Raw genomic sequence first — 27,403 nt, 5'->3', positions numbered from 1 at the left:
GGTGTAAGAAGCGGTGCCCTGGGTCACTGCGCGCCCACTGGAAACCTATCAGCAACATCAGTAAACAAGCCAGAATGCTGTGTAGCCCTACAGAAGTTCTGGATAGACACATGTAGCTTATTGTAGACATAGTCAGATAAATTCTCAACATTTTGTCATGGAATCCTGAGACCATGTTACCCCATGGATTGCATGGTAGCAATGGGAAAGCGCGCTGTCCTTGGAAGCTGCAGAAAATAGTGGCACTGAGCTGTGCCAAACTGTGGTCTTCCAGCATTTTTGTCCCGAGTGCGGTGTTAATGACCAATAGACAAAGAGCAGGGACCAGGTAGTCACAGATGTGTATAAGGAAAACTGAGTTTGGTGTTGTAGAATAGCAGTCTAGTGACAAGTGCTGAGGTTGGCTTGTACAAATCCAGCCTTGCTGTGTGGAGGATTAGCTATTTTAGGGAAAGGTAAAGTCATTTTTACCCAGGTTACCTCCATCCGTTCCCATCTAATGACATATAGTGAAAGATGGGTTCAAACTAGAATCTCATTACTAGTTGCTGCTCATTTGAGGTCTTTTAATCCACTGTGGCTTCCTAAGAGAAGCAGAGATCCTGCTACTGCTTGCTGTCTTGGAAGTTCCTCAGCCTGCTTCACTGCTTTAGTTTAATCTGGTTTTGGTTCTAAGTTTGCTGCCTGTTTCAGCTACTTGTTTGGCTACTCATGGATTCATAAAATTAATACAGCTGGATGGCTAAATATCTCTTAGTTGTGAACAGAAACCTTCCCAACCCTTCCCAATCCAAGTACAGTCTGCATTTCTAGGTCTGGGATTTCCCTGATCCGTGAATCCGTTTCCTGAGACAGAGATCTCTTGGTCCTACAGAAATCCTGGCAGGAGAAGGGGTAGTCGTGGGGGTACTGCACATCTCATCCTGGACTGCACGCTCTATTTCTTCTGAACATGGGTATCTGAAAAGCCAACTGCACTAGTGTGTGTTAAGTGCTAGAGCATAGGGCAGCAGACTTGATATTCCTTCAGCGTCACTCCTTCAAAGAAGTAAGCCGGCTGATCCGGTATGTCTTGCACCAGCTGGTTTACATCCCAAAGCTTGGATCCAGTCTCCTTTCCCACTTCTGTGCAGGGAGAAACCATGCAACAGTCTTAATAATTGAACATCTCCTGTTTGATGGTGTTATCACACATACAAATTCTTTCCTTTTTTCCTTCTTTTCTCCTTCAACGTAGTCTAGCCTTATTTCAAATTTCAGCTATTACAGACACACATTTTAATGCAATGACTATTTGCACAGGCAACATTTGAACAATTTGACTCAAATAGCTAATGGATCAGGAAAATATTAGCAACCATTTACTTTTAATTTTTTTTCTGAACAGCCGGGGCTGTCATCAGCAGAGAGATATACGGCACTGTACAATGTGGTGTTGGTTGAGCTTTAGAAATCACATCTGGAGGCTTGATGGTAAAGCACTCTGTAAAGGGTCTGCAAATGCCATTGCTGAGGAACTAAGGCCAAGCAATTCTATCCAATGTGTAGTGCACAAGTCAAGAGTCTTGCTGTTTGCAATGATTGGCTCATACAGTCATGATTCATTGGGTGGTGGAGGCACTTACTAATCCTTGCAAGGTTTATTGTAGGAGGCTTTAGCAGGATTTAGTATATTGGAGAGATAGGGCAGACTAATCCCCAAAACTACAGCAGGTCTCATGCTGTTACCTTCGCTTGTTCTTGATTTAGAAAGTAATGGAGCATTAGTTCCTGAACCTGAAATAACACCGAGGGCTTACTGCAGCAGGTACTAACCAGACTTGGTAACCCAAGAAGCTCAGTGTGGGAAAAAAGAGATGAGCATGAGAAGAGGGGAACTGATTCTTTGAGAACTGCTGAGTAAGTCAGCCACCCAGAATGATCACATCTTGACAAGGCATGTCCTCTCCTCTCCCCATGTTCGAGCAGCAATGTTGTCTTGGCAACTCCAGAGTTAACGTTGGTGGTATTGCCTGATCAGTTCAAGCAGCAGCAAGATAGGCTTGCGGGATAACTGGGGACTGATTTCACACTTTCCTAAAAAAGGTGCTACGTACCAAGAAGAATAATTAAGAGTAGTTGTCCCGGGCAGGTGACAGACCAGAGACATCTCCCTGTGTGAGGGGTCAGTATCAGTCCCTGTGGTGCTTTCATTGCCAAATTCCTCTAACTACACTCCTCTGGAGAGGACACAGGCTGGGTGGCCTCATCGCTTTCAGGGAAACAGCTGTAGTTAGTCTCAACAGTGCTCCGGCTTCTGGCTAGCAAACGAAAAACTGTCTGCCAGCTGTGCTGCAGTGATGCCATCTGGAGACGTATGACCTGAAGCTGGCCCTACAGAAATCATGTGCAAGCGTTTGAGAGCACCAGTGCTGCCTTCTTGGAAATCCCCCAGCCCTTTCTAGATGGGGGCTTTCCAGAGCCCCTGGCAGCTGTGGATTCTGTAGTGCAGTGATACAAGGTCCTGTGACCTGGGTGCTGGATGCTGACCCTCAGCAGTGGCCAGTTCCCTGCTCTTTAGGACTGATTCTTTATCTGCAAGTGCTAATTGCCTGTGCCAGCAGTTCTGCTGTTTGAAATCTACCTGAAGTCCCCTCTCCCTATTATGGCTGCTCTAGACAATATCTAAGACAGGCTCCCTCCAATGCTGAGAATTACTGAAAAATAAGGAAGACTGGATCAATCTGTTTCATCCAGTCTTCTGGCCTTTGCTAAGTGTCCAAGTAGTGCCAGGTGGAAGACTGGTGGAGTTCTGGGATGGCTGTTCCTAGAGCCTAGGGTTGAGTGGAGGAGTCTAACAGGGAAACTCTTAATGAATTGCCAAACAGCAAGTTCTTCACCTGCCCTCTGTCCTGCTCGCTTCCGCAGAAGCACATCTAGATGCGTGAGGAAAAGCTAGATGAAAAAAAAAATAGGCAAATTGCCATTCAATTATTTCATCTCTTTCTAACTTTAGCGCTAGAGGATTTCAAAATCAGAAATGTCTTCTCAGCCTTCCCTCTTTAATATGCTTTATTTATTGTGCCGGATGAATACCGCATATGGAATTCTGCAAGGGAAGTCTGTCCATGCTACTATAATTAGCTACCAATGGTGACAGCAGGCATCTTTGCTTTTACTTTAAAATTCTCAGCACTGTATTACGGGATGAAATCCTACCACATCAGAATGCTAATGTCTGGGAAAGCCTGTGAGTGCAGCATCCTGCTGCATTAACGTAGCCTTCAAAATCCCAAAGTGATCCCAAGTGTGACTGCAGTGAAATCAGTGGGATTACACCAGTCATGAATCTCATCCCAGCCACAGAGTAGACAAGGAAACTAATCCTCCTTTTTCCTGCTGCTGCAATTATTTAAGCAACTTACTCATGTACCTGAGGTCAACTTCTCTGTGGCTGTAAATGAATGTTTGGCATCGCCCCTCCCTGCACCAAGGGGGAATTAGGTGCTTCTGCCTCTCTGGCTGGACTGTATACACCATCTTTTTATGAAATAGTTCTCTTGCTATAAATGTTGCCAGATCCTTTCTGAAAACTGTGTTAATTTTTAAAAGTAAACACAAACAAAGCAACCCCACCCTTTCAGTCCTTAATGAAGGCTGGAAGCCCCTCTCAAGTCCACATTTAGAGATCTTTGCAAACACTGGCTCATGCAGCAGCTGAAAACCCAGGGCATTAAATCCTCGTGGTAGTGCGGGCACTGGGGGATTCATTAGAAGGGACACTACGTCTTTGCTGTAGAACCATCTGAGTTTTCCAGGCTGTTAAGGAAGGAGACATCGCAATGCTGAACATTTGCCACTTCTCTCTTTCCCCTGCCAGGAGAGTCCATTCTCCACTCCTGACTGTCCTTGTGGGGCAGCTGGGGCCCAGGGAAGGAGATTCGGTGGGTTGCCATTCTCTTACAGGTATCACTCTCTTCTATCCATATGCCAGATACGAAGTCTGGTGGGAGCAAATTGCAACAAGGAGCGTGTGGTACTGCGGCGTACCTTTGTGCTGAACTGGAGGTAGGGAGGACGTGCCACTGGTAACTGAAAAGCAGGCAAATAAACAAGGAGCCGGGAAAGAGGGGAGTAACTGCCAGAGTTTCAGAGATAAAAAGCTCGAGTATCAGCATAATTGTCCTGTGCTATGTTCCTCGGGGTATTTGACAGTGCACTGTAGAACTAAGTCTAACGGGCAGTATACTAACCATCAAGAGTCCCTCATCATCTGGAGAAGAGGGGCTTGAATTAGTTTGCCCTAAAGGGGCTTTTTTCTTGTCTAAATCACATAAAGAGGGCCGGGAGAGTCACTTTCCATGAGGCTTGTTATTTAGTGTTGTGTAAGAAACAGAGTTTATGTGACTATAATTGCTCCTTGAGGTTGAGTTTGCAGGCAGTGCTGGCTAGAACATGCATTTTTGTGCAAGAGCTGAGTGCCTGCATGCCAAACTGGCTGTTTGTGCGTACAGCCACAGGATCTATGAGAGTAACAGGCACTTCTGCAGATTTTATCTCCAAATATGGCCTCTGGTATGTGTGCAGAGAGGCAAATGAGCAACAGTACTTTAAGACTTCTGGGCTGGTCAGACATGTAGAGCTGGATACACAGGCAGGTAACAATTTTTTGTATTTAGAGGTCTTTCTGTAATTAGCTTAGTGTCAGCTTGATTGTTGGCCATGGGGAGAATTTTTGACAGGTTAATATAGAACAGGAGCTGATTTCCATTTTTATAGCTCCATGTTGTTCTCCCTGTTGAATTCTTACTGTTAAACATATCCATTCCATGCCAGCTGGAGATGTATACGTGGAAGGAGGCTGCTGAAGACAACCACCTTAGAAGGATTCCCAGATAGTCAGTTTGAGCGGTAGATGAGATCCTCTTGTCACTGTTCGGCAAACAGATGTGGACCTCAGAATCAACAAAGCATCTCACTGGCAAAAACATTTAGACTATGTTCCCATTATCTCTGTGCAGGAAAAGCGAGACACTGAATGAAATTTGCAAAAACAAATACATGATTCAGGAAAGTCTATTCTATTTAAAATCAACAATGATTAAGCAATTTAGAAAATCTCACCCTAAATCCGTACCCTATCTGGTGATGGCCACAGTTAAGAGACAGTGGCAAAGGAGAGATGACTTAAGCTCTTGGCTTATGGGGGTATTAAAAAACAGATTGAAATCTCTCTGGCTGACACCCAACATGCAGGGATGCCAGCTTAAGTTGCTCATAAATGATCTTTTCAGCTTGATGCTCAAAATGTGTCATGGACATCTGGATAGCATAAAACCAAACCTAAAGTAAAACAAAAAAGCCCTGGGACAAACTGATGAGGCTGGGTGATTCCAAGAGAATGCTTGTGCAGGCATGAAGCTTCCCCTGGAAAAACACTGGAGTAAGATCATAAAGTAAAAGAATTCACATCGCTCTGTCATCCCAAGATGCTGCATGATGCGGTGGCAAATCCTGGAGGAGGAACTGGAGGTCTGCAGGTAGATCTGCTGCCGCTGAGTGTGCTGCGTTAGCTCCATGCTGCTGCCTTCTCCTCTCACTGTTATCTGTTTATCTGAGAAGTGGACTGCCTCATTAGGCTTTGGTCTTGGCTAAGCCAACCAGTCATATGGGAATACAATTAAAAAGTCCTCTCTATTTTTCCCAGCAATTCCCCCACAAGAGTACAGTGACAAATGGCACATCACACACAGCACGGAAAATGTCTGTACCTACAGAATCCTGCCTCCCAATGGTGAGAAACTATTGGACACTCCAAAATGGTGTGGCTGATGCAGAATTTCTGAAATATATACTACAAGACAAGTCCAGGGAGGTTCGTAGAACAGTGCCTTGCTGGGTTACTTTATGAAAAGGAAGAAATAAACCCCAGCATCACAGAGGTGCTGTAAAGAATCGCAAAATGCTGTGCTATCTTGGTCATACTAGAGTCCTTCACCAGGCCATGTTACAGCATGTGAATATGAACACAGTGAGTCTGAAACTCTGGTCTACAGATCCTATTCATCAATGGTTAACACTGGACTTCAAAAAACTCGGTGGTCATGTAGGAAGAAAATTCTCTCCATATTCTCTCCATTCTCTCTAGCTAGAACAGAACTCATGTGGAATAGAAGGAAACAGAAATCCTGGAGACAAATTCCTTCACTCTTAAGATGAGGAAGGCTCATAGCAGGTTGTGATTAGTCCCTGCCAAGCTCTTCTCCCACTGCCCAGCAAGAGTCCTCCCTCCTCTCCCCACCGCCTCACAGATGGGCAGGGCTTCCCTCACTGCCTCACTGGCTTTACTCCAGTTCAACCATCTTTTTTCAGTAATGCTTCTTCGAGCATGGACAGTTAAAGCTTTATCCACGTTAGCCACGTGCAAAGACTTCTGCTGGCATCTCTGCTTGTAACCTGACACAGAGACAAAAGAATACAGAGAAAGAAGAGGAGCCCGGACCACCATGGACTTGATGCTTTGGGGCTGAGCAGGGCGCCGAGTCGGAATCCCAGGTCCTTCGGTTCATGAGCGGAGGCTCACGAGCCCCAGGGGACAGGCTAGTGACACCCTCCACTGAATCCCAAAGGCATGAAGCTGCGGAGGCTTGGGCCAGATGCAGAAGCCCTGGGAGATTTTAGGAATACAAGGTATTTTTGTCCTGTAAAGGGGCTGATGCTGGAACCCCACTGAGAGAGGCAGTAGCAGCGAGTTTAGCAACACCTAAACAAACCAAAGACCCCTTTGCTAGTTTGCTGTTGTTTTCTGGCAAATTGCATTTTTCTTACCTTTGGAAGTTGGAATGTTGCCTGGTTCTAAGAAAAATGTCTGTACCTTGGTAAGGCAGTAAAGACTTTGTGCATATTTAAAGGGCGCTAGCTTCCTTTTAAACGGCTTCATGTGTGTTGCCGATACTGAAAACAAAGAGGCAATGAAGTCACAGGGCTCTAATTGTACTGTGATGCATTTTCTTTGGAGAATATACTCTTTGCCCCTTCTTGTTTTGTTTTGTCCCTTTGAAACCGGTTCTCATTGCTTTTGATTAAAAAGGAACCCAAATGACAGACTGGCTCAGAACAGCTTCTTCTCACTCAAGGCAAGGTATCTTCTTTGCAGGAAGATTACCAGTCCAAAATGTGAAAGGTGAGGTGGAATTAAAAAGTGAATACGCTTTCTTTTTCCAGAGGAATTAAGATGCAATAGTTCACATTATGGAGCTTTTTTGTCAATGTAAGTGCTTGGAATATAGATTGTTTTTTGAAAGAACAGTGAGCTTCTCTAATAGTGCTTTGACTCTGGGAGCTGATGTTTTAAGAAAAGTACCAAGTAACATGCCAAAACATCCAGACATCAACCACTTTCTGCTGGAATTTGGGTGGGTGCTTCTCAATAGGAATAGTTGAATATGGGTTGTCTTGAAATGGTCTTACAAGAAGTTGTCAAGGGGTGTCTGCCATTATCAGATATGGTTAGTCTTGCATATGTGTCATCAATTTGAGATCTCACCTGCATGGAGGACAGGTTCCTTCCAGCCTGGATCCTGTACTAAAGTCAGAATCATCAGGGTGGGTTTTGATAAGGTGGGTTCAAAATTATCTGACCTCACTGAACGCATTTTGGAGCATCTCTGACAGTGTCGGTACAAGATGCTTCTCTGGCCTTCCTACTGGACAGCTGTGCTCTTACTGAAGGACTGGGAACACAGCTGTACACTAAATCGGGGTAAGGTATGATTCTTCAGAGCCTCAAGGAGGTAGCTTATCTGCTCTGATTGCCCTATACTTAAAATATGTTCTGTGAACTTGAAGTTACCAACAGCCTTTATAGATGGATAGTGGCTTTCTACTGGTATCAGCCTGCTGGCTGTGTTGACACATCTTCCAGTAGTTGTGGATGTAAGCATAGATCTCCTTGAGCTCCAGTTTTTACGGAATACTCTTCTAGATGATGAGTTTGACCCTAGAACCTTGTACCTCAAAAAGTCAGGGTTTATGCTCATGACATTCCCTCCATTCACATTCTCTTATATTATGGCCATGCCCGCAGTTTGCTCAGCTTCTCCCTAAGGTCTGAGAGGGCTGTGAGAGCATCAAGATTTCTTGGGATCTCATATGCTTACTTTTAGGCATGGCACAGCAGTGAGATGACTCAAAGTACGTACCTAGGCTTGGGAAAGATAACCGAGATAGCTGAGCCAACATGCCATTCTAAGACAAAAAGTAATTTCAACAATGCATTCTGAAAAATGGTCCCAGCAGTTCCCTGGGGCACCCTCTAATGGATCCTAATTAGAAGCTGTCACTTCTTGTTATGGGAAGGAAGGAATGGTTCAGCTTTCCCACCCCTTAACCTTGGAGAGACTGAGATGAGAGCTGCCCCTAGGAATTGTTTAATTTAGGGCACTTTCTCTCCTGCAAGAAATTAATTGGGAATTTCTGTGTGTGGTAGGGCAGGCACCTCCAGGAGGTGCACGACATGCAGACACTTCTAACGCTGTGAATTCATGCACATACGTGCACAGATGCCCACTTGAGAAAACTTTATTTTTTAAACACTTGTGCCTGTCGTTTCTCATACGCTAGACTCCTGCCTCAAGCTCCTCTCCTGCTCAGCCTGTACCCTCCAACATCTATGCACTAGATTCCTAGCGTGGGTCTCCCTGGAAGGCACTTTCAAGACCCATAAAGGCTGTAGGGCTACAGTGTCCTGCTTAGTTTCAATGGGTTGTGGATGTTGCCAATTTGATCAGAAGGTTTTTAAAAAACTGTTGTGAAACTGCAACCCCTAAACAATAAAGCCTCCTGTCTGTCTCCTACTAGCACATTCCTTACATGCATCTTTTTCAGACACTTGATTTCTTGACAGCATTTACATAACCTGGCTGAAAACACTCCCACAGCCGATTAAATGCCTGCTATGAAATCCAAAGCTCTGATTAAAAGGATGGAGCTTTCCAGGACTGCAATATTTGCACAGATGGTTAATACTCATGGCTTGCTCTACAGGGGGAAAAGTGGCATTTTCTTTACAAGTGCATCCAGTCTGAGCTTTCCCATGGGAATTGCTTGTTTTGTTCAGATTATTATTTTAAAGCTATCATCAGACGTGATCACCCATTGGATTAGAGGAAGCAAAAGGAGATGAACAGATAATCCCTGAGGCACAAAGCATTTTGAGTTGGATTTGAAGAGAGCTGTCACCTATGGTCAACTTGTTTAGCTCAGGGTCCTTCTCTCCTCTCTACCTTCCTGAAAATACTTGTGCCTAGTGGCCATAGACCTTTAGAGATGTGGGATGTTGTAGTAATTTCCTCAAGGAAGTACCCTCTGAGCTGGCTGATGTGACAACCCCTTTTTCTGAAAAAATGCATGGTTAAAAGAGAAAAGTGCAAAAGTGAATAGCAGGTAAATATCCACACTAGGTCTTGCAAAATCATCAAGATGTCCCCTTTTCATCTGGTGCATAGAAATCTTTGGCAAAGAGAACTTCTGATCTATCCCAGTCAGATGAGCATAAAGATCTAGTCAGACTGAAATATTAAACACAAATTAGGCACAATAAAAATGAACTCTCTGAAGATGGAGGTTTGTGCCATGGGTCTTAGAACAGAAGCCTCAATTACGGGGGAATGTTCCCTAGAACAAGGAAGTCCAATCTCGTTGCTGTTATTTTCCCATCTTTGTGAACAAGGTTGTGATTTTGACTGTTTATTATGAGCGCTCAACTGAGATACCCTGATCTCTTTGGGGTCCTGCCATTGTTTAGCTTTTCCTGAAAACTGGAAAACATCTTGTAAGAGTAACTAAAGCCATGGAGCTTTATATATTTTTTTTTTCTGATGTGGAAGAACAGGACTGAAGTGGAGGATTTTATCACTGTCTGCAGGGGAAGTGGGATCAGCTCTCAGTTTACTGGGATATCACTAGCAGGCCACATAACATAAATACTGGCAAAGCACGAGCAGAAGCAAACGCTGTGGCTCTTTGCTGGGGCTGTACTATTCATCTGGCCCTAGATCTGGTGCAGAAATACGGAGCTAAACCTATAGCCAAGTTTATTACAGTGTAGAAGAGTAAAGTGCTAGATAGCAGAAACTTTGTCAATCAAATCTTTCTCAGATAGACATTCCCCAATTCAGGATTGTAACCTTTTCCAGAGTCCTCTCTGTCAAAACCTCAGAAATTCCCAGTGTTTCTCAAGCAGGAACCAGCACATGAGGAAGTAATTAATGACAGCAGGAGAAAGAAAAAAAAAAAGTGCTGAATAGAGGCAAAATTGAGACTCAAACCCCTCATCCCACAGGCTGCCTCCTCAGTCCTCAGGATGCAGACAAAAGACATTCCAGCTCCTGACAAACAGCCTGAAGAGATGCTGAAGCATTCGACAACCCCCCAGGACATTTATGTAAAGAAACAGTTGGACACTAAGGCTGATGCACAGTGCCTATGTAGTGTAGGTGGAGTGTCTCTTGAACTGAGGATATGTGAATCAGCAACAAGATTATCCCTGGTCCGACGTGCAAACGATCCATGGCAGACATAGGCTGCATGAAGCATCACATTAGTGCTTCAGAAAGAGCTAAGCAGTAAGTCTGGAATAATCAGTTAATTCATTAAGGAAAGTATATCATGTTTTCTGGAAGCTGTACTCAGAGCCAGGACTGTTAGCCAAATCACCCGATTTCCAGTAGGCTGAGTCTCACCCTTGTTCTGGCAGACACCTCAAAGAACATACCAAATCCACTTAAAATGCTTGAAAAAAAACCCCACCATAAAAAACTTAGTTACTTTGGGTAAATCATAAGCTTACAGGAATGCTGTGCCTCAGTTTTCCCATCTGCAAATTAGGGAGACAGGAATGCCATTCAAGTATTTCCCAGCAGTACTGTAAAGCTCATTTGATTAACATGTATAAGACCGTGCATGATTCTTGGAGGGGAATTGCTGCTGAAGAATTAATTGTTATGATTGTTGCTTATTCCCCAGATGCCTGAAATATGGAACTTGGCAGAATTCCAGAGGAAGTAACCTTGTGAGCTCAGATAAGAGATGAGCCAACCTGACAGTCAGGCTGTTGGTGCAGGCAAGATTCATTATAAACCTGGGGGTCTTAAATAGTAGATCTAAACTCTGAACACGGGCAAGGCTCCAGAAAGCTTTGTCTGTCCCGTGAAGTATAGAATAATAGAATAGTTTGGGTTGGAAAGGACCTTTCAAGGTCATCTAGTCCATCCCCCCCTTACCACAAGCAGGGACATCTTCAACTAGATCACGTTGCTCAGAGCCCTGTCCTACCTGACCTTGAGTGTTTCCAGGGATGGGGAAGTAGGACTGTTCTCTCCTGTTCCTGTTTTCTGCTAACAACGCAGCGGTGCATCGCATACCTGGGTAACACAAGCTGGGCTCTGCTAGAAGAGAACTGCCCAGATTAAGGGCAGCTGCTTAGGAGATGCTAAGCTACCTAGCACACCTTGTAAAAGCCAAACTCATCTTACGCCCTTCTCTATATACTGTCCTCATGCCTTTATCAGCTCACATTTTCCTGAGAAGCCACCACTGCTCTTAGAAAAATCCTTAAAGTTTTAAAGAAAGCATTTGAAGGTGTCCTCCTTGTTAATTAACGCAGGCATCCCTCATCGCTCTCCTGTTAGCAACAGGTACCAGCAGCAGAGGCCGGGGGTTTTGTCAGCTAGTTTAGAGAAAGGAGGGGAAACCAAACGCGTGGGAGATGTTGGTGGCTCAAGTCTGCTGGGAAGGGCTGGACGGACAGATGGACGCCGACGCTATGGCCCCGACACCCTTCCCCGGGCTCAGCAGACAGCGGAGGAAGGTGGTGGGGTGGGATGAAAGGCAGCCCTTACACCAGCCAGCCCTTACACCAGCCAGCCCCGGGGCGATGCGGGCAGGGACCGGCTGCCCCGGGGCTCTCGCCCCGTATCGGGCTTGGGCTTGGGCAGCGGGGGCAGCGGCTTCCCTTGGGGAAAACCCCCCCGGACGGCAGCTCCGGTCCCCCGGGGCTCCGGTTCCCCCCTCCCGCCGCGGAGGGCGGACTCGCCGCCGCCGCAGCCCGGATGCCGCCGCCGGTTTCCTGGCCCGTTTCCCGGCTCCGGGACCGGCGTTTCCTTTTGGGAGAGCGGCGGGTTGCCGGCGGGGGAAACCGGAGGAGGGGGAAGAAGGGTTTCTCGTCCCGCCGGCTTATTTTTTCCGGTCGGTGCTCCAGAGAGGGAGGTGGGAAGAGCCAAAGGCGGCCGTACCCCTTCCCCCCCCCCCCCCCGCCCTCCACTGCAGCACATGGGAAGCAAAAGTTTTCCTCCTCCTCCTCCTCCTCGTCTTCCTCGTCTCTCCCCTCCGCCGGTTCCCCTCCGCCCAGGCAACCCGGACCGAGCCCCGTGTGCCGGGCCGGTTCCCCGGAGCTGCGGGATGGAGCTGCCGGTCCCTCGGTTCTTCCTCCGGGACACGGGGGTCGCGCTGCGCTTCTCGGCGATGGGCGACGAGGAATAAAACGTTGCCGGAGCTTCTTCGGCTTCTCGGAGGGCTGGAAAGGAGAGGAGGCGAGACTTTGATCGCGTCTCGCAGAGGGACCTGCGAATTTGCGGAGGAAAGGGGCTGTTGGGTGGCGGTGGGGGGGGAGAATCCGATGCTTTAGCAACGCCCGGAGAGGCAGAGCGCTACATCGTTTTGCTTCGGCCCCCATCATGGGGACTGGCATGTGTTCGAGGAGGCAGAAGGGGCTTCTGCAGACCGGCTTTTGCCTGGTGACCGTGGCATGTTTGGGCTCGGGAGTTTTCATGTACAACCACTTGCAGCAAAAGGTGCGGAACGCTGAAGCCCTGGCCCAGAAATACAAACAGCAGCAAGAAGCGCTGTCTGCCCAGCTCCAAGGTGAGTGACCTGCTCTGTCTGTGTGTGCACAACACACGCTCAACTTCCCTCTCTCCCAATATTATTACCTGCTGGTGTTTTTGCCGCACAGCCCAGCCACAAGCGGGGTGCTTTTGCGGAGCGAGGTTCAGCTTTTGGCTTTAAAGAGCTCTGAGAAGATGTTGTCGCTTATTTTCTCTCTCCCCCCCCGCTCAGCGTTGCTGTCTAGAATTAGAATAGCCTTGAATCTGAATTGCTGCTCACAGCAGCAAGGGGAACGGAGTGTGCTGGATTGGTGAGTTCAGCTGCGTCACATCTATTCCATTTCTTCTCCCTGTAGTTCCCTTTGGCCGTAAAGACTAGTCCTATGTCATTCTAAATGCGAAGCAGTAAAAAATGCAAACAGGACTTAACGGAGGCTGGTTGGGCAGGCTCCGAGATGTGGAACCACTCTCCAGCCTGCAGGAGCGTCTGTCCGGAAAGTGAATAGAGAGGCAAAGGGTCCTTTAGTAAAGTTTGTCGTCATACTGTCTACTGCCCGTTGCCTTTGCAAGGCAACAAACCTCTCATCTTCTCAAGAGATTGATCTGTGACTAGCAAAGTCTTGCCAGCTTGTTTGGGGCTGATGGAGGCTGCGGCGGAGAGCTCCCTAAAATGGGGGGAGGAGGAGAAAGAATTGGTTTTTCTGAGCCTGCTGACCAGCACTTGGTTCCCTTGGCAAGAGCTGCCAGAAGATGGGAAGAGAAGCATAATATGTATATTCCTCCTGCCCCTTTCCCCCCTCATTTGTCCTCCTTACATAAATGTCAAACTGTGGGAGAATGACATTTAGCCTATGGCAAGATCTCAGTAAGGAAGGCTGAGAACACATTACTCCATTGCTGAAGTCTTATCTTCTTTGTCTAGTCTATCATTCTAGCCTTACTGCATCTGCCAAAGCTGTGTTTCCAGCACCTGTCACTAGATCTGGAGTCTTTAGAGGGATTTGCTGAGCTCCCTGTAGAGAGGTTTGGTGGGAATCCACTCTTTGGTAGCCAGCAGTTGTGTGTGTAACGCTGGAGGACGAGTTGGTTCTGGAGTGCCCACAGAATGAATTTTATGTGGACCAAATATTGTTTGCCTGTGGTTCTAGTGACTCAAGGTCAAGAGATTCATTTAACACCTCCTCTTCTAACAAGTGGGTTTAGATTATAGTGTTTACATTGAGAGCTCTTCCTCAGGCTAAAATCAAATATGGGCTATCCGTTATGACCTCTGTTGACATATAGTGACGTTGTTTCCGTAGCCTGTATTGCTGGGGAATTCTGCAGATCTGTGACTCCAACATATGTGCCTTTTAGGGTTAAATCTTTTCCGGTGTTTTTGCGTGCAGTGTTGTGATGCAAATGTAACGTTGTACATAGGCTGCTTGTGCTCAGGGCTGTGTATTTCAACCTGTAAACTGGGAAAGCGGAGTGTGGTGTATGTGTTTTGTTTGTCTCTCAAGGAAACATGCTTTAAAAAAACAATCTTGTGAATAGAACTTGTGTGTGTATAGGTTCACTGCTATTATGTTTTGTTTCCATTTCTTCTTACTCTATCACAAGGCAGTGAAACAGCTACGGTTCCTAATGTATTGTACAGTCCCAGCCACAGAGATTTCCACCTGCATCCTGTGTTTCTGAGATGTAAAGATCAGCAAGGCAGAAGCGAGCCCACATTCCTTTCTGGTGTGTCAGTATCTCTTGCTTCTCTTGGAGAGAGGGGCTGGTTCTTCAGAGAATGAGATGACAGTGGTAGCCTCAGGGAACCCCAGTTGGGGAACAGCAGGCTCAAGCAAACAACTGAGATGGGCTCATAATAGTTTTTCCACCCAAATATGTTTGAATAGCAGAGCTGTAGCCTGTTGCTGGGGTTTCTAACCCTCTGTCAGTCCTCCCATGCCTAAATACAGTTGTTGCCATGGATACCCTTTTTATTTTGAGAAGACACTTACTTGTCCAACAATTTTAACAAAGGCAAAGCTTCTTTTTGGATTTGGCTGGTGGGAGAAGCCTAGCGACTGGCAGATGGGAGCCATGTTCATGGAAGTCTTAAAGTGCAGGGGTGTCTTGCACGGATGGCCGTGGCTCTCGTGCTGTTGTCTTCCAGCGCTGCTCCCTGCGGTGCTTTGGTGTTGGACACCGGAGAGTTGGGAATCTGGGCTTTATCCCTGCCCCTCTGCCAGCTTGTTGAATGACTTCAATTGCTGTGTCTTCTGCATCTGATTTCTGTCCTTCCAGCTCTACAAAAGGAGGATGTGTTAGATGAGGTGGAATTCAGTACTGTTTAGTGCTTCAGGTGTCTCCTTTCAGCTATCGAGTATTTCCTACCCTTCTTATATCCAGGTACAATATATGGTCAGTGCTTCTGGCAGCCTCTATAAATAAAGCTTGAAAGTGTAGGGCTGGGCGAAGAGTCGAATGAAAGGGAAAAGCAAGTGGAGGAGGGAGCGAAGCTGTCTTGAAACCAACACTGCCTGTTCTGTATGCTGGGAGGGCTGAGAACTGCACATGGTACAGGGGGTACTGGCTGCCTGCAGGGAAACGGATCTCATCTACTCTTTTAAAATAAGAGCAAAGCAGCTGCTGACTTTGCTGTAGGGTAAAACACATTGTGTGAGAAGAAGAAAGGGAGGTATTGTTGTGTGTGTGACCTTGTCCAACCTCTTGCCTGGTGGTTAGTTCCCCTTGTCCCGGCCAGCTCTTGCTGCTGCTGCCGCAGAGGTAGTCGTTTGCTGTGACCCATTAGACCCTCTTTCCATATTGTGGCCCAGCTGGAAGCCAGGAGGAAAATCTGCTTGGCTTTTCTGTCCCTCCATCTCTTCTGTTTCTGCTGCGTGGGGTTGGAGGTGTGTCTGAAGGCGCACGGAGACAGCTCGCCAAATAGCGGGCTTTCTCTTGAGGGCTGTGATTTGGGGGACTCTGGTGCTGTGTCAGGAGGCTCAGAGGGGATTAGAGACACAGTCTGGCAAGCTGTGACCTGGCGTGCACTTCAGATGAAGCTGTTCTGTCTCGGCCCCCACCCCACACACGTGCCATGCTGAGTTATGTAGCAGGTGGCTTTAAGTGGAGTGTTGCTTTGCCACCTCCCGTTTTCCATAGGTGTGTGCCTGTATATGTATGAGCATGCTGCTGCCTGGAGGTTCTGAGTGAAACCAGAGAGATTTTATTTTGGTGAGTTCACTAACAGCACTCTTGGAACAGATGGGGAGGAAGGGTGCATTTATAGTATACCATCCACTTGTCTGACTTTCCTGATGTGGCCTGACAATGGCACATCAAACTGGTGTCTGGGACGGAGGAATTTTCTCTCTGCCTTTGCACAGCTGCTCAGCATGAGAATGCAGCACTCCTGTCCTCACCATCAGGTGTCTTTTACCCAGTCTGCCTCTCCTTTGCCATCTCTCTGGATCAGAGAAGGGGTATGATGAGTCTGGCTTTTGTTCTGCTCCCCTTGCTCTGGATGATTCTTGAGCCTGAGTGACTGGTGCCATGGGTGATTAGTTGTGATGTGACTGGATGGAGACTGGCAGGAGTATCTGATGCCCCTAAAAAGGAGAGCAACAGAGAAAAAAGCTTTTTCTGGGTGATGACAGGGGAAGGAGCATGGTACAGTCTGGAAGTTAGTGTTGATCTCTGTGTGCTGAGAGCTGCTTGGAGCTGTGAGCCACGGGCAGTATGATGACTCTTTCCACAGAATGTGCTATTGGCATAGAAATGGCCTAATGAACTATGCAATGTGTGTAGTTTTTGCAGAACCAGAGCAGCAAATTTGATGCCTCTGCTGCCTTGCTCCATGAAAGCAGGGAGCTAGCGTGCACTCGTGGCTTTCCCAGGCAGGGTAAAATGAAACCACTTGAACAGGAGGAGAGTAAAACCTGGGACTGTTGGCAAGACTGGAATCACTCTCCCTTTATGGATCTCTTAAACTCTTCCTGGCAGATGTTTATCTTGGTACTCTGGGGTATGCGAGGCAACCCCTTCACACAATCACCCTGTTTCCTGTGGTCCTTTAAAATGAGAATGAGTCTGTGGAAGGCCTGACCTGTTCTTTCCCAAAGGCAAGGCACTGGAAGGGATTTCATTGTTTCAGCAGTTCAAGTTCTGCATTTTAGCTCATTTGGCAGCAGGTGACAGTGCTTTAGTGCTGAGTTCTGGCTGAATTCCAGCCTGGATTTAGACACTGACCACCCTCCATTCTCTCTTGTAGTTGCAAATTGTTAAAGACTTCCTGGCTTCCTGTCCTCTGAAGCTGTACTGTGCCATTTTGGTCTGTTAAGTTGTTGCTGTATTCCACCTCAAAGATCAGTAGAGAGACTACTTTATGCAGCACTTGCTCCTTTGTGTAAAGCTGAACCCACCTTTTCTGGGCTCTGAAGACCTGGAGGAATGGCAGGAGAGAGTACAACTTTTTTGTCTAGTCACTGGAGGTTACTTCAGCTTATCTTCCTTATTAAAAAAAGTGTCGGGAGAGCTGGATTTTGTCTTAAATTTCTGAATAAGCAGTCTGTGATAAGGAGCTGTTCCTGAAGACTCATCTGCTTTGTGGTGCTTGCATCAGGATTTGTGGTTATGGGTGTTAGCACAAGCCTATTGCTATTGATGCCTTCCTGTGCTTTAGTTTCCCATTTACTACGTGAGATCAATAGCACCTGGTAACCTGGGGTCATCTAAGCAGACTTTTTCTACACAAAATAGTTATTTACTTGCCTGCTCCTGTGCTGAGAGCGCTTGGCTTTTTGGCGTGAGGCTGTAGCTGTTCAACTTGCCTCCTGTGGTACCCAGTGCACTTTGCTGTTCTGGGTGATGGAGCAGAACTGTGCTGTCAGTGGGGCTGGTCGCTGCCTCCGTTGCCCCGGGTTCTTCAGCTGCAGGGACCTGGAGAGGTGGGTGACCTGCCTGTGTGGGCTGAGTTTCTAACCCTGGTCATAGATTCTGTTTTCTTTCAGTGTACTCAGGTTACTCGTAAACAAAATGAAATGCCTACAGGAGAAACTCCAACGTGGGGAATTCCTCCAAGCCCAGAACCACTGAGGCAAATGCAGACTGGAAGCTCAGAGTACCTGAAAGGGCATGGTAAAGCCTGTGAATTGCTGGGCATCCCTAATAGTCCAGCAGCCATGACTTTTCATTGCTGGTGTGAAGTTCCCATCGCATCAAAGACTTGTCCTCAGGTGCTCCGCTGGATGAGACTGCAAGAAAGCGAGATGCTCGTGGCAGAAGCATGAGTGCCCAGAGCTCGCAGATGTTTTGGGAAGCGGCTGATGTTCTCAAGATGACAATTTTGTTGAACAAGGCTTTTTAGCATGTAGTGAAGAAGCACCCACAGCCTCTTGTGTGCTTAGCTGGGCTGGGGAAGCCCTCAGGGTGATATCTGAGTAGTCTGGTGGGAAAAGTGTTTCTAAAAATAAAGCCGTCATGAAGTAGACACTTGGACAGCTGCGGTGATGGGCTTGCTGCTTACCAATGTGCTCAGCGGGGGAAAAAGTCCTCCCAGAGGGAAAACAAATATTTCTGCTGTAATGGTTTGGAGAATATGGTAGTTTCCTCACTCCAGAGGAAAATATTAATGAAGTGACCCAGCCCAGGGGAAGCATGTTCGCCATTGGGATGTCTGCCTTTGTTAACCAGGGAAGGTAACAAAGAGAAGGAAGGAGATAGCATGGCTGGTGACATTAGGAGTTCCTGACCTAGGACACTGGCCCTTCCTGCTCCCTGAGGGAGTTCAGAAGTGACAGAGGGAATTAGGTGGGTCAGGGCAGAGAGCTTGGATCCGAATGTATGCCTGGGGAATGGCTCCTCAATCTGGGGTGGGACAGAGCTGGCACATGATGAGCCCAGGCTGGCAGACCCTAAAACATAGTCCTTGTACCTGCAGTGTCTAAAACCAGTCTAGTCCAGGAAAAGCCAACTTGTCTGTCTTGTCCTGCTGAAGCCTGCATTTCAGTATAGGAAAAGTCACTGCCTGGAGGCACTGAAGTTGCTCCAGGGGGGACAACAGGATACGGAGATGTTTGGATTCAGTTTGTGTCTTGAAGCTGGAGCCTCAGCTCCAGCTACCCTCAGTATCTAGCCTAGTTGCCTACCTGGCTAGCTGGGCTAGTGCCCCCAGAAGGCTTATGAAGCAGTTGTACTACAATCGGCAAACCCCTTAGGATTCAACACTTTACCATGCCTGGCTTCATGTATCACTTCTTTTTCCCATGATTTGCTCAGGTACTCAGCTGTTGCTGGAGATCACTGTAAATATTAACAGATCCACTGCTGGTAAACCAAAGTATCGCAAAAATCCCAAGCTTGGACCTAGCCAATGTCATGAGCTTGGCTTAAAAAGCATGGAGTTACACCATGTGGAGGTTCTTTTTCGGTGCGGGAAGGACATTTCCAGGTGGGAAGAAAAACACCAGTCATTGTGAGGGTCCTGATAAAGCCACCAGACTTGGATTTGTTGTGATCTAACAGAAGAGAAATATGCAATAGTGAACCAGGCTTTTTAAGAGGCTGGATAAAATTAGACTGTGCTCTCAGGTCTGCTCTGCATAAAGTTGCAGGGGGATGTGGCTCATAAGGGTGAGGAATGCATCCCTTGAATGCCCAACTTTGATTAAAAAGCTCTTGAAGAATGGTCATGGCAGCAGTGCTTTGCTGCCTGGTGAAATTACAGTCTTCCATGCGCTTAGTGTAATTAGGAGACCTGCTGTGAGGAAGACACAGCCTCAAAATGCAAGAATAGTTGCCATTTTGCAATGCAGAAGGAAGAGGTGAGGCATAGGCAGTCTGTGAGTTCTGTGGAGTTCTGAAGAACTGGGTAACTTGAATTCCCTGCCTGGGGAGAGATGGGTGAGGCAGCAAAAAAAGTGGTTTTCTTTGGGGTTTTGTTTGTTTTTCTTCAGGGGCTACAGAGGTGTCAGACTTGCAAGGAATGGGTTAGCGCTGTTTTATGCATGCAAATATCATCCCGCTTTGTTCATTCTCCTGGAGAGTGCACATCGTGGCACGATTTGCCCCCAAAGATACTGGCTCTGGAGGCAAGTTTCTTTTATTGCCCTCCCGCCCCCCGAATTGCTGCCCAGTGCCATTCTGGCATGGTGGCAGTCTCTGTGCAGAGGGGATGGAGGAGCCTTATTGCAGCTGAGTGCTGTGACTCAGGGAAAGCTCTTGGTTAGCATTCAGACATCAGAGTGGATTAAAATCGCCATCCATCAAGAAGCTTCTCTGGCACTTCCATTTGTCATGTGGCTGCTGTATGAAGCAGCCTCATCCCTGAAGCAGCCTCATCCCTCTCCCTTCTCGGCTCCTGTGCAGAGTACAGATGCTTTTTTGTGTGTAATGGGAGAGAGAGCTGCTTGGCTCACTTTTCCTTAGTGGCCTGAGGGCCAGTTAATGGTTGGGTTGTGGAAGGGGAGAAAATGTCTCTCCCGCATGTTGCTGATGCTTTTACAGAACAGATGACCCAGAAGGCTCTGGCTACCTTGAGCCTGGTAGTGGGCTTGGCCCTCAAATATACAGTTTAGCCACTGGCCGCTAAAGCCAGCTCTTGGGCTTTGCAGCTTAGACTCCAAAGCAAAACCTGAGTGCAAATACTCACAGAATGACAGACTGGTGTGTCATATGAGGAATATCCATTGTCTCTAGTCCAGCTGTCCCACCCTGCTCTAGACCTTATCTTTTCACAGTTGACAAAGTGCAAACAGCTTGTAGCTGGACTTGACCCTTTCATTGTTTAGGACATTGGATATCTGCATGTATTTCAGGACTGTTGATTTGCTTGGTCTGGATTTTACATGTGAGCTACTGCGTGCTTAAGCCCAGAAACCCAGGGTGATGCAGGCCATTGAAAACAGGAAAGGCTTTTTTGCCCAAGTCTGCTCTCTTGGGCACTTTCTGGCCCAGTCCATGGCAGAATTTAAGGTCCGCTTGTGCCCCTGGTTGCGTGACCTGCGAGAAGCCTGTTTTGGGGGAAAGAATACGTGGAAAGAAATTTCAGGGTTTATCTCATGCTTTGCCTCTTTCTGCTTCTGCAGTTGTGTATGAGCACAGATCCCGGCTAGAACGATCCTTGCAGAAGGAGCGAGGGGAACACAAGAAGACGAAGGAAGGTGAGTCTCTTGCATGGATGGCATAGTGGTGGCCAGCCAGCCCTCCAGCTGTCCTGTGGGGAGATGTGTGTGTTGTACCCCAAGTGTTTTCTGCCTTCAGGGCCACGTGTGGATGTTACTGAATGTCCCCCAGGTGAGACTCATCCCTGGTTTGTACTTATAGTTAACTGACTCGTCCAGCGCCCATGGGCAAAAGGTGCTGGGAGGTGGGTTCTGTTCTCTCATATTCCTACTTATGTTCTCAGTCTGATCTGTGAGTAACAGTACCCATGAGGTGGTGCTTGAGCACTTTAAGTGATAGCTAAACCTGGCACTAGACCATGCTTTTTCCTGGAAATACATAAACTTTCTTATAAAGGCGATCTGAAGATGCTGAGCTCTACAAGTGCTTAATAATATTAGCATCACTGCACTCCATGTCCACTACACGGACAATACAGACTGACCAGATCCTTTAAAGTTGATGTACAAAAGTAGATACATGCAGGATATTTTAAGACCATGAAATACAACAGGAAGGAGAAAGCTAATGGATTAGCTCAGGTACCTTTCAGTGGAGTAGTGTGCTTGGATGTCAGACCCCTTTGCACCTGATTGTTGTTGGCAACTTAATAGCTTAGTTTTTATCTTCAAAACTGGTATGTGGAGTAAATAATCATTATTCCTTACCCCTACATGCACTGTGTTTCTGGAAATGCTGACAGACAGCATTCAGGTTTGGCTGTAGCTATGTGGCTACATAGCTAAGGGAGAAAATGCATTTCTGCCTCTTTCATTTATTTGGTGGGGACTGACTGAGAAAATGAAGCATCCTAATAAACGTTATCTTGTCATGGGACCTTCCCATTTTAAGAAGGTGGTGCACATGAGATCAGCAGATAAGTTCCTTTTGGTCTCATGGAAGCTTTGATTTCTCTTTTCCAGAGTCATCTCTCATTTCAGAGCACCCCAAATCCTTACACGGCTTCAGTGACATCAAAATGTAGCTGTTTGTGTGCTGAAGTAGGAAGTCACCAATGCACTTGCCTATAGAATGGGAAAGGAAGGACATTTGGGCCAGATTAGATGGGTGGACAGCTCTCATGGAAAATACCACCATCCTTCTGAGAGTATTGAGTAGAGTCTCCTAGCAGCATCTGCATTCCAGCTTGTGGAGTTGCAGCCTTTTGCTCAGCAAGGGGCTGATTCCCTTCTTCCCTCCCCCACCAAAATATAAAGCAGATCCTTGTTAAATTCCAGCTCATTAAATTGTCTTCTCTTCTTCCATTTCTAGATTTTTTAGTGTATAAGTTAGAAGCTCAGGAAGCTCTCAATAAGGAGAAGGTAGGTATGGTTTATTCCTCAGAGTGTGTGTGTAATAATGGTAAAGATTTTTCCAGTACCAGCACAGTCATGAGGCCAGTGCTGCTGTCTGGAAGGCATGAAAGACTATGAGTGTGTATGGTGCAAGATGAACTTTGGCTGACTCCACCTTGCAAGGCTGTTGGCGTGTAAGGATTTATTTCATTTTAGGGAAAGACTGTTGTGCTAGAGCATTTCTGCCTATTCTCCCATGTGTGATCGCAGAGTAGATGACCTGATTGTCAGCTCCTGGTGTAGCAGGGAGTCCTGTGCTGCAGTCTGAAAAGGGAGTTGCTGTTTCACAGTACAGAAGAGTCCTGGGGAAATTGAATGCAAGGCACACCACAGGGAACATGGAGAAGAAAGGCCATGGTGTTGTTGGGGAAAGCATATCCATTGTTTTCTGTCTCCAGGGACCGTCAAATGATTTCCACTAGCCTGTGGACTTCTCAATTGGCAGGGAAAAGAAGGACTTTTCAGTGAGCGGTAGGAAGAAATGCATCCCTGGGTTACAGTCTGTCCCGTTCACGTGAAGTTATAAGGCTGGTTTTATTCCTTTCTCAGAGCATCTGTTGATGAGATGCTGGAGAAGAGGAATTGCTTTTAGCCTGCTTATCTGTGGGTGAATGTCATCCTGTTACAGAAAGAAACTCATGGATGAATATCTGAATACTCCGTGGCTGGGCAGCTCCCTTGCAGTTTGTGCTCATTTGCGGGTAATATTTCATACCATATTGAGTATTTATCGTGTAAGTTAAATTGTGGGTTGTAGTGGAAATCTCTGCATGGCGGTTAGTTTGCACTTCCGTGGTGCTGCTTAGCGTCTCAGCCACGTTGCTTTAAGCTACCCAAACAGAGATCCCAGCAGATATTAGTAAAACTGCATGTAATGGGAGACGCTGCAGCATGTTCCCTCTCAGGTGCCACTACTGCCGTGGGGACTTAGCCTTTGAGCACGGGTGGCTGGTGGCTTTCACACCTGCTGCGCTGAGGTGCTGGTGCTACAGTGACGAATGGTACCCTGTGGACAACGGGGAAGACCGTGACCCTTAGCAAGGTGTAAGCAGGTTTGTTAAACTGGTACAGAGCCTTCTGTGCACACATGTAAATCCCTCTTTGCTGCTGGTTTGTGTCTGTTGAGCTTAGTTTGGTAGCTGTACCTAGTTACAGGAGTTTGCTTTAGGCTTACTCAATTGCTTAGTGATTAATTTTTTTTGTTAAATGGTGCAATTTGTGCATGTAGGCGAAAGCCTTAGTTCTGGTGCTGTCTGCCTCCCCCTCAGCTGCTGCAAAGAGTGCTCAGCCTGCTTTAGGGGGGGGTTTACTGTTCAAAGCCCTTTCAGCACTGGGCCTGTCCTAGAAAAACAACTGAAGACTGGGGAAAACTGCTCTGAATGTGAATCAAGAGAGTGCAATTAATTAGCTGGTGGCTAGGTTGTTTCGAAGGGGTTCTTTTCCAGCCAGGTTCAGGCTGCATGTTCTGCTGGTCACCACCTTGGTAGGCTTGTTCCCAGTCACCGTGCGTGTGCCTGTGTGTGTGAAGGGGCAGTGGGAACTTCTTGTTGGTGCAGTGGCTGGGCAGGTGCTCGTGTGTGTGTTTCTCCCTGCCTTAAGTTTTTCTGGGATCTAATGGCACTGTTGAATCTTTCTTTCCAGCAAGATTCTATGAACAGATACGGGGCCCTCAGTTCCCAGCACAAGATACTGAAGGTAAGGGAGGAGTCTGGTTTCACGTACTCACCATCTGCTGCGTGTTAAAGAATGCTCCCTGGATGGAGAGTTGGTGCTTTCGCTTGCCGGAGATGCCTAGGAGAGACCAAGGGTTTCACGCTGCTACTGCCAGCACAGAGGGAGGAGACCACACAGTGGTGTTGATCTACATTCCTTCCTGACTATTCAGGTTCATGGGAGTTTCCTATTTATTCTGTTGGGCTTTGCATCAGATTACAGCCTTCACCTATGCCTCATTTCAATGGTAGTCTTTGTGCAGTTTATCGCACAGGAGTTCTGTTGTTCACCGTGTTCTTTTCTGGGTCTTTTAGTGTGAAAATGGGTCTATTCATTGTAGCTTGCCCTTTGGGCTAATACAATGTATTGCAGTCCATGTAAGAGGCTCAGAGGGGGGCGGCTTACAGCATTCTGTAGCTTATCGCATGCTCTACCTGAAGCATATCTTGATGTTAAAAGTTTGCTTTTGTTAGAGCAATGCAACTGTGGCTCGTGATGGTGATTTTTAAGTGTTTTTAGTTAGAGCATTGGCAGTGAAATGGTAATTTAATTCTGGGATGTAGAAAGAGGGCTAGGTTCCAGCAACCCGTAGCACTGCTGGGTTATATTTCCTGAGCAGAGTTGGACCTCCAGCTGCCTGGCTTTTGGATTCAGACTTCGGGAAAAGGGAAGTACAGTTCTGTCTCTTGGGTATTATCTAGCACTGTGGATTCTGGGAATGCTTCTCAACAGTACGTTCCTCTTCAACTGCAGTCTGAGCAGAATGCTCTGGTTTGCTTGTCTCAACGGGACAGTGAGAGCATTTCATCCTGGCTCCCTTCCTCTTGCTTCCTTTTATTGGGGGGGGGGGAAATAATCTGTTTTTTTAACTACATTTACAGCTGCTGAAAGACAGGCCAGCCCTTGGGACTGCAGAGTGGTAGATTTCAGCCCCCCCCCCCCCGCCGAAAAAGCAGTTTGCAGCTCAATTCTAGCTAGTTATGAGACTGTGAGTAACACTTCTGTTACTGGAGCACAGATGATAAGTGCTTCCCACTGGTAGCATCTTCCTCAGGAGAGAGATTGCTGCCAGCAATATCGTTACCTAGGAAGTAGACGTGTAATGCTGAACAGAAGCAACTAACTCTGCTAAGCTGGAGGTCCCAAATAGGACCAAAGACTTCCATGAAGCCCCATCAGCATATCTGGCTTTGGAGTTTCTGGCCACTGCTGTCGTTCTGGTATGTATTGAAGTCATCTATGTCTGATAAACATCTGCAGCTGGCACACCAGGCTCCAAGGAGCAAGGGGCTTGACTTTGTCCAAAAATACCAGCTGCAGTAGTTGCCTGTGTCTGGATTCCTGCTGAGGCCAGGCTTCATCTTACAATTCCTTTCATCCTCTTGAGTGGAGATTAAAATTTTTTGTTAACATCATTCTGCAGAATGCATCCTAGCATTCATGAATAGGCAGGCAAGGAGGCGGGTGGCTTTGAACAAAAGATTTTTGACATGGACTTCCTGAAACTGCTGGAACCTGGAAGCTTGCAATGAGGTGTGCCCTTCCTTTGCTTGTGGGCTAAGCATCCAGTTACTGATTCCATTTTGTACAATGCTATCTACAAAGCTGCTTTCTAAATGATGGCAGAAATCTGTGTTTTTGAGGTACTCTTATTTTCGTCTTTCTCTTTGCCTGCCGCCCCTCGCCTGCCCATTTCCCCAGAGACTTCAGTGAGATAGAGCTACCGCATAGCTGATGCATCTTGGGCGCTATGTGTTGTCTGAATAGCAAAGGTAAGGTGGGATGAGAGGACTTGCTGGCCTGAAGTCATACAGCTGAGTTGAAGGACTCCTGATTTTTGAAAGATTAGCTGTCTTCCTGATGATATGATTTCCCCCATATTGCACTGTTGGGCACAATGGGTAGTGGCACAGCGTGAAATGTCGTGACAGCGTGGTCTCTCTGTATTCCCTCACCCCCAGCTGCATTTGGACATGATTTGCACAACGCTCGTGTGCTGTGTCTTGCAGTTTCTGCTTGACTGAGTAAAACGATGTATCTATGAGGTAGAGAAGGGAATGACATTACAGTCAGACGGGCAGCTCTGGACATGAGAGGTTCCTGGTTTCCTTGGGGCTGTCAGCATAGCTAGCTTTGGTAGAACTGACTGGGTCAAAAACACTCTGCTTACAGTTAAGTTGCTTTTTCTGAAAAATAATCATATGTAGCATGTTCCAGACCTCCTGTCCTGCAACTACAATAAAACAGCATCTTTAGATTCCTCTGGAGGTTTGCATATGTTGGTCACAGCCATCCTTAGAAAACAGCTGAGTGAGGATGCTCTGTGTGCTTCATGAGCTGGACTGGGCCTCAGGTGCTTTGTGCGACCTTGGTCAAGGCACTTATCTCTCTCTCTTCAGCTTCCTGCTGCTATCAAAGGATGAATATTCTCTCCCTGACTGTGAGCAGTCTGGGGACACACATTACATACATCACCTGCCAGACAGAATATGGGCTAGAAATTAATTGACCTGAGCTGATGAGGACTTACAATTCCTCAAATTGCTTAGAGTTTCTTGTTAAAATCAATTCTCACTTGCTAATGTTGGTGGCTTCCAAGGTGTTTAGTATCAAAATTATTTTAGGGATGTGGTTCCTCTGCAGTGCTTTTTGCCGGTGGCTCTTACGAGAACTGTAAGTACCTAATGTCTTTGAAAGCCAAAGCAGGAATCTTTTGTTCTCTTTATTTTCCCTCCTAATCTTGTGATCTGATTAACCTGACATCCTTGTCTCTCCTCTTTGTTCTGTCTCTGGGACCCCTCCGTACCAATAGCTTTTTCCTCTGCGTTGCATGTATTTTTGGAGCACAGTTATTTCTTTCCTTTTAATGGAGGATAATTGCTTCAGGGGAGAATGCCTGGGCCACAGATGCTTTGTTTTACTGGGGATAAATGCAGTCATCGATAGCATTTAGAGGTTTGGGGTTTTTAAAAAAGATGTGTTTACAGGAAGGCTGATTGAAATTGCTGCCTGAGTCCTGAGGAGCTATTGTATGGAAGGGCCAGGGTTCACCTGTGAGCCAATCAATCTGCATGCATAATTGGTGTTGACAAACTGAATGTGGAAGGACTCTCTAGGTTACCATGGGAACAAAAAAGGAGGTGAATTCTGGTTCAATGGGTCCAAGCAAAAGGATGTCTCAGCATGTTTTTGTTCTTGGCCTCTGCAAGAGGGGAGGGGAGAAGAGAACAGCTCTTCAACCCACTTCTATCTATCTGATGAATTCTTGGCCTGCTCGAAATAGCCTGTGGTCTCATGAGAGACTCTTGCTATCCTGGCATTTTATGCCTGTGGGTC

The 27,403-nt window shown here is 46.8% G+C and overlaps 1 protein-coding gene across 3 annotated transcripts in view; it reads left to right on the top strand.

The window, feature by feature from the left end:
• The first annotated feature begins 12,307 nt into the window (after nucleotides 1-12,307).
• Nucleotides 12,308-27,403, top strand: part of LOC104312701 (Golgi integral membrane protein 4) — a 41,561-nt gene continuing 26,465 nt past the window's right edge. Inside the window, exons 1-4 of one of the 3 annotated variants that reach the window (XM_069782683.1) lie at nucleotides 12,308-12,900; nucleotides 20,924-20,998; nucleotides 22,272-22,321; nucleotides 23,996-24,049. In XM_069782683.1, the coding sequence (XP_069638784.1) occupies nucleotides 12,714-12,900; nucleotides 20,924-20,998; nucleotides 22,272-22,321; nucleotides 23,996-24,049 (366 nt within the window). In that variant the 5' untranslated portion in view covers nucleotides 12,308-12,713. The remainder of the gene's footprint in view (nucleotides 12,901-20,923; nucleotides 20,999-22,271; nucleotides 22,322-23,995; nucleotides 24,050-27,403) is intronic. The other 2 variants (XM_069782684.1, XM_069782682.1) reach the window with 2 other exon arrangements.

This window comes from Haliaeetus albicilla, chromosome 4, assembly GCF_947461875.1.
Source record: "Haliaeetus albicilla chromosome 4, bHalAlb1.1, whole genome shotgun sequence".
Taxonomy (NCBI): Eukaryota; Metazoa; Chordata; class Aves; order Accipitriformes; family Accipitridae; genus Haliaeetus; species Haliaeetus albicilla.
The sequence above is the reverse complement of the archived record's forward strand: the minus strand, read 5'-3'. Positions and strand labels throughout refer to the sequence as shown.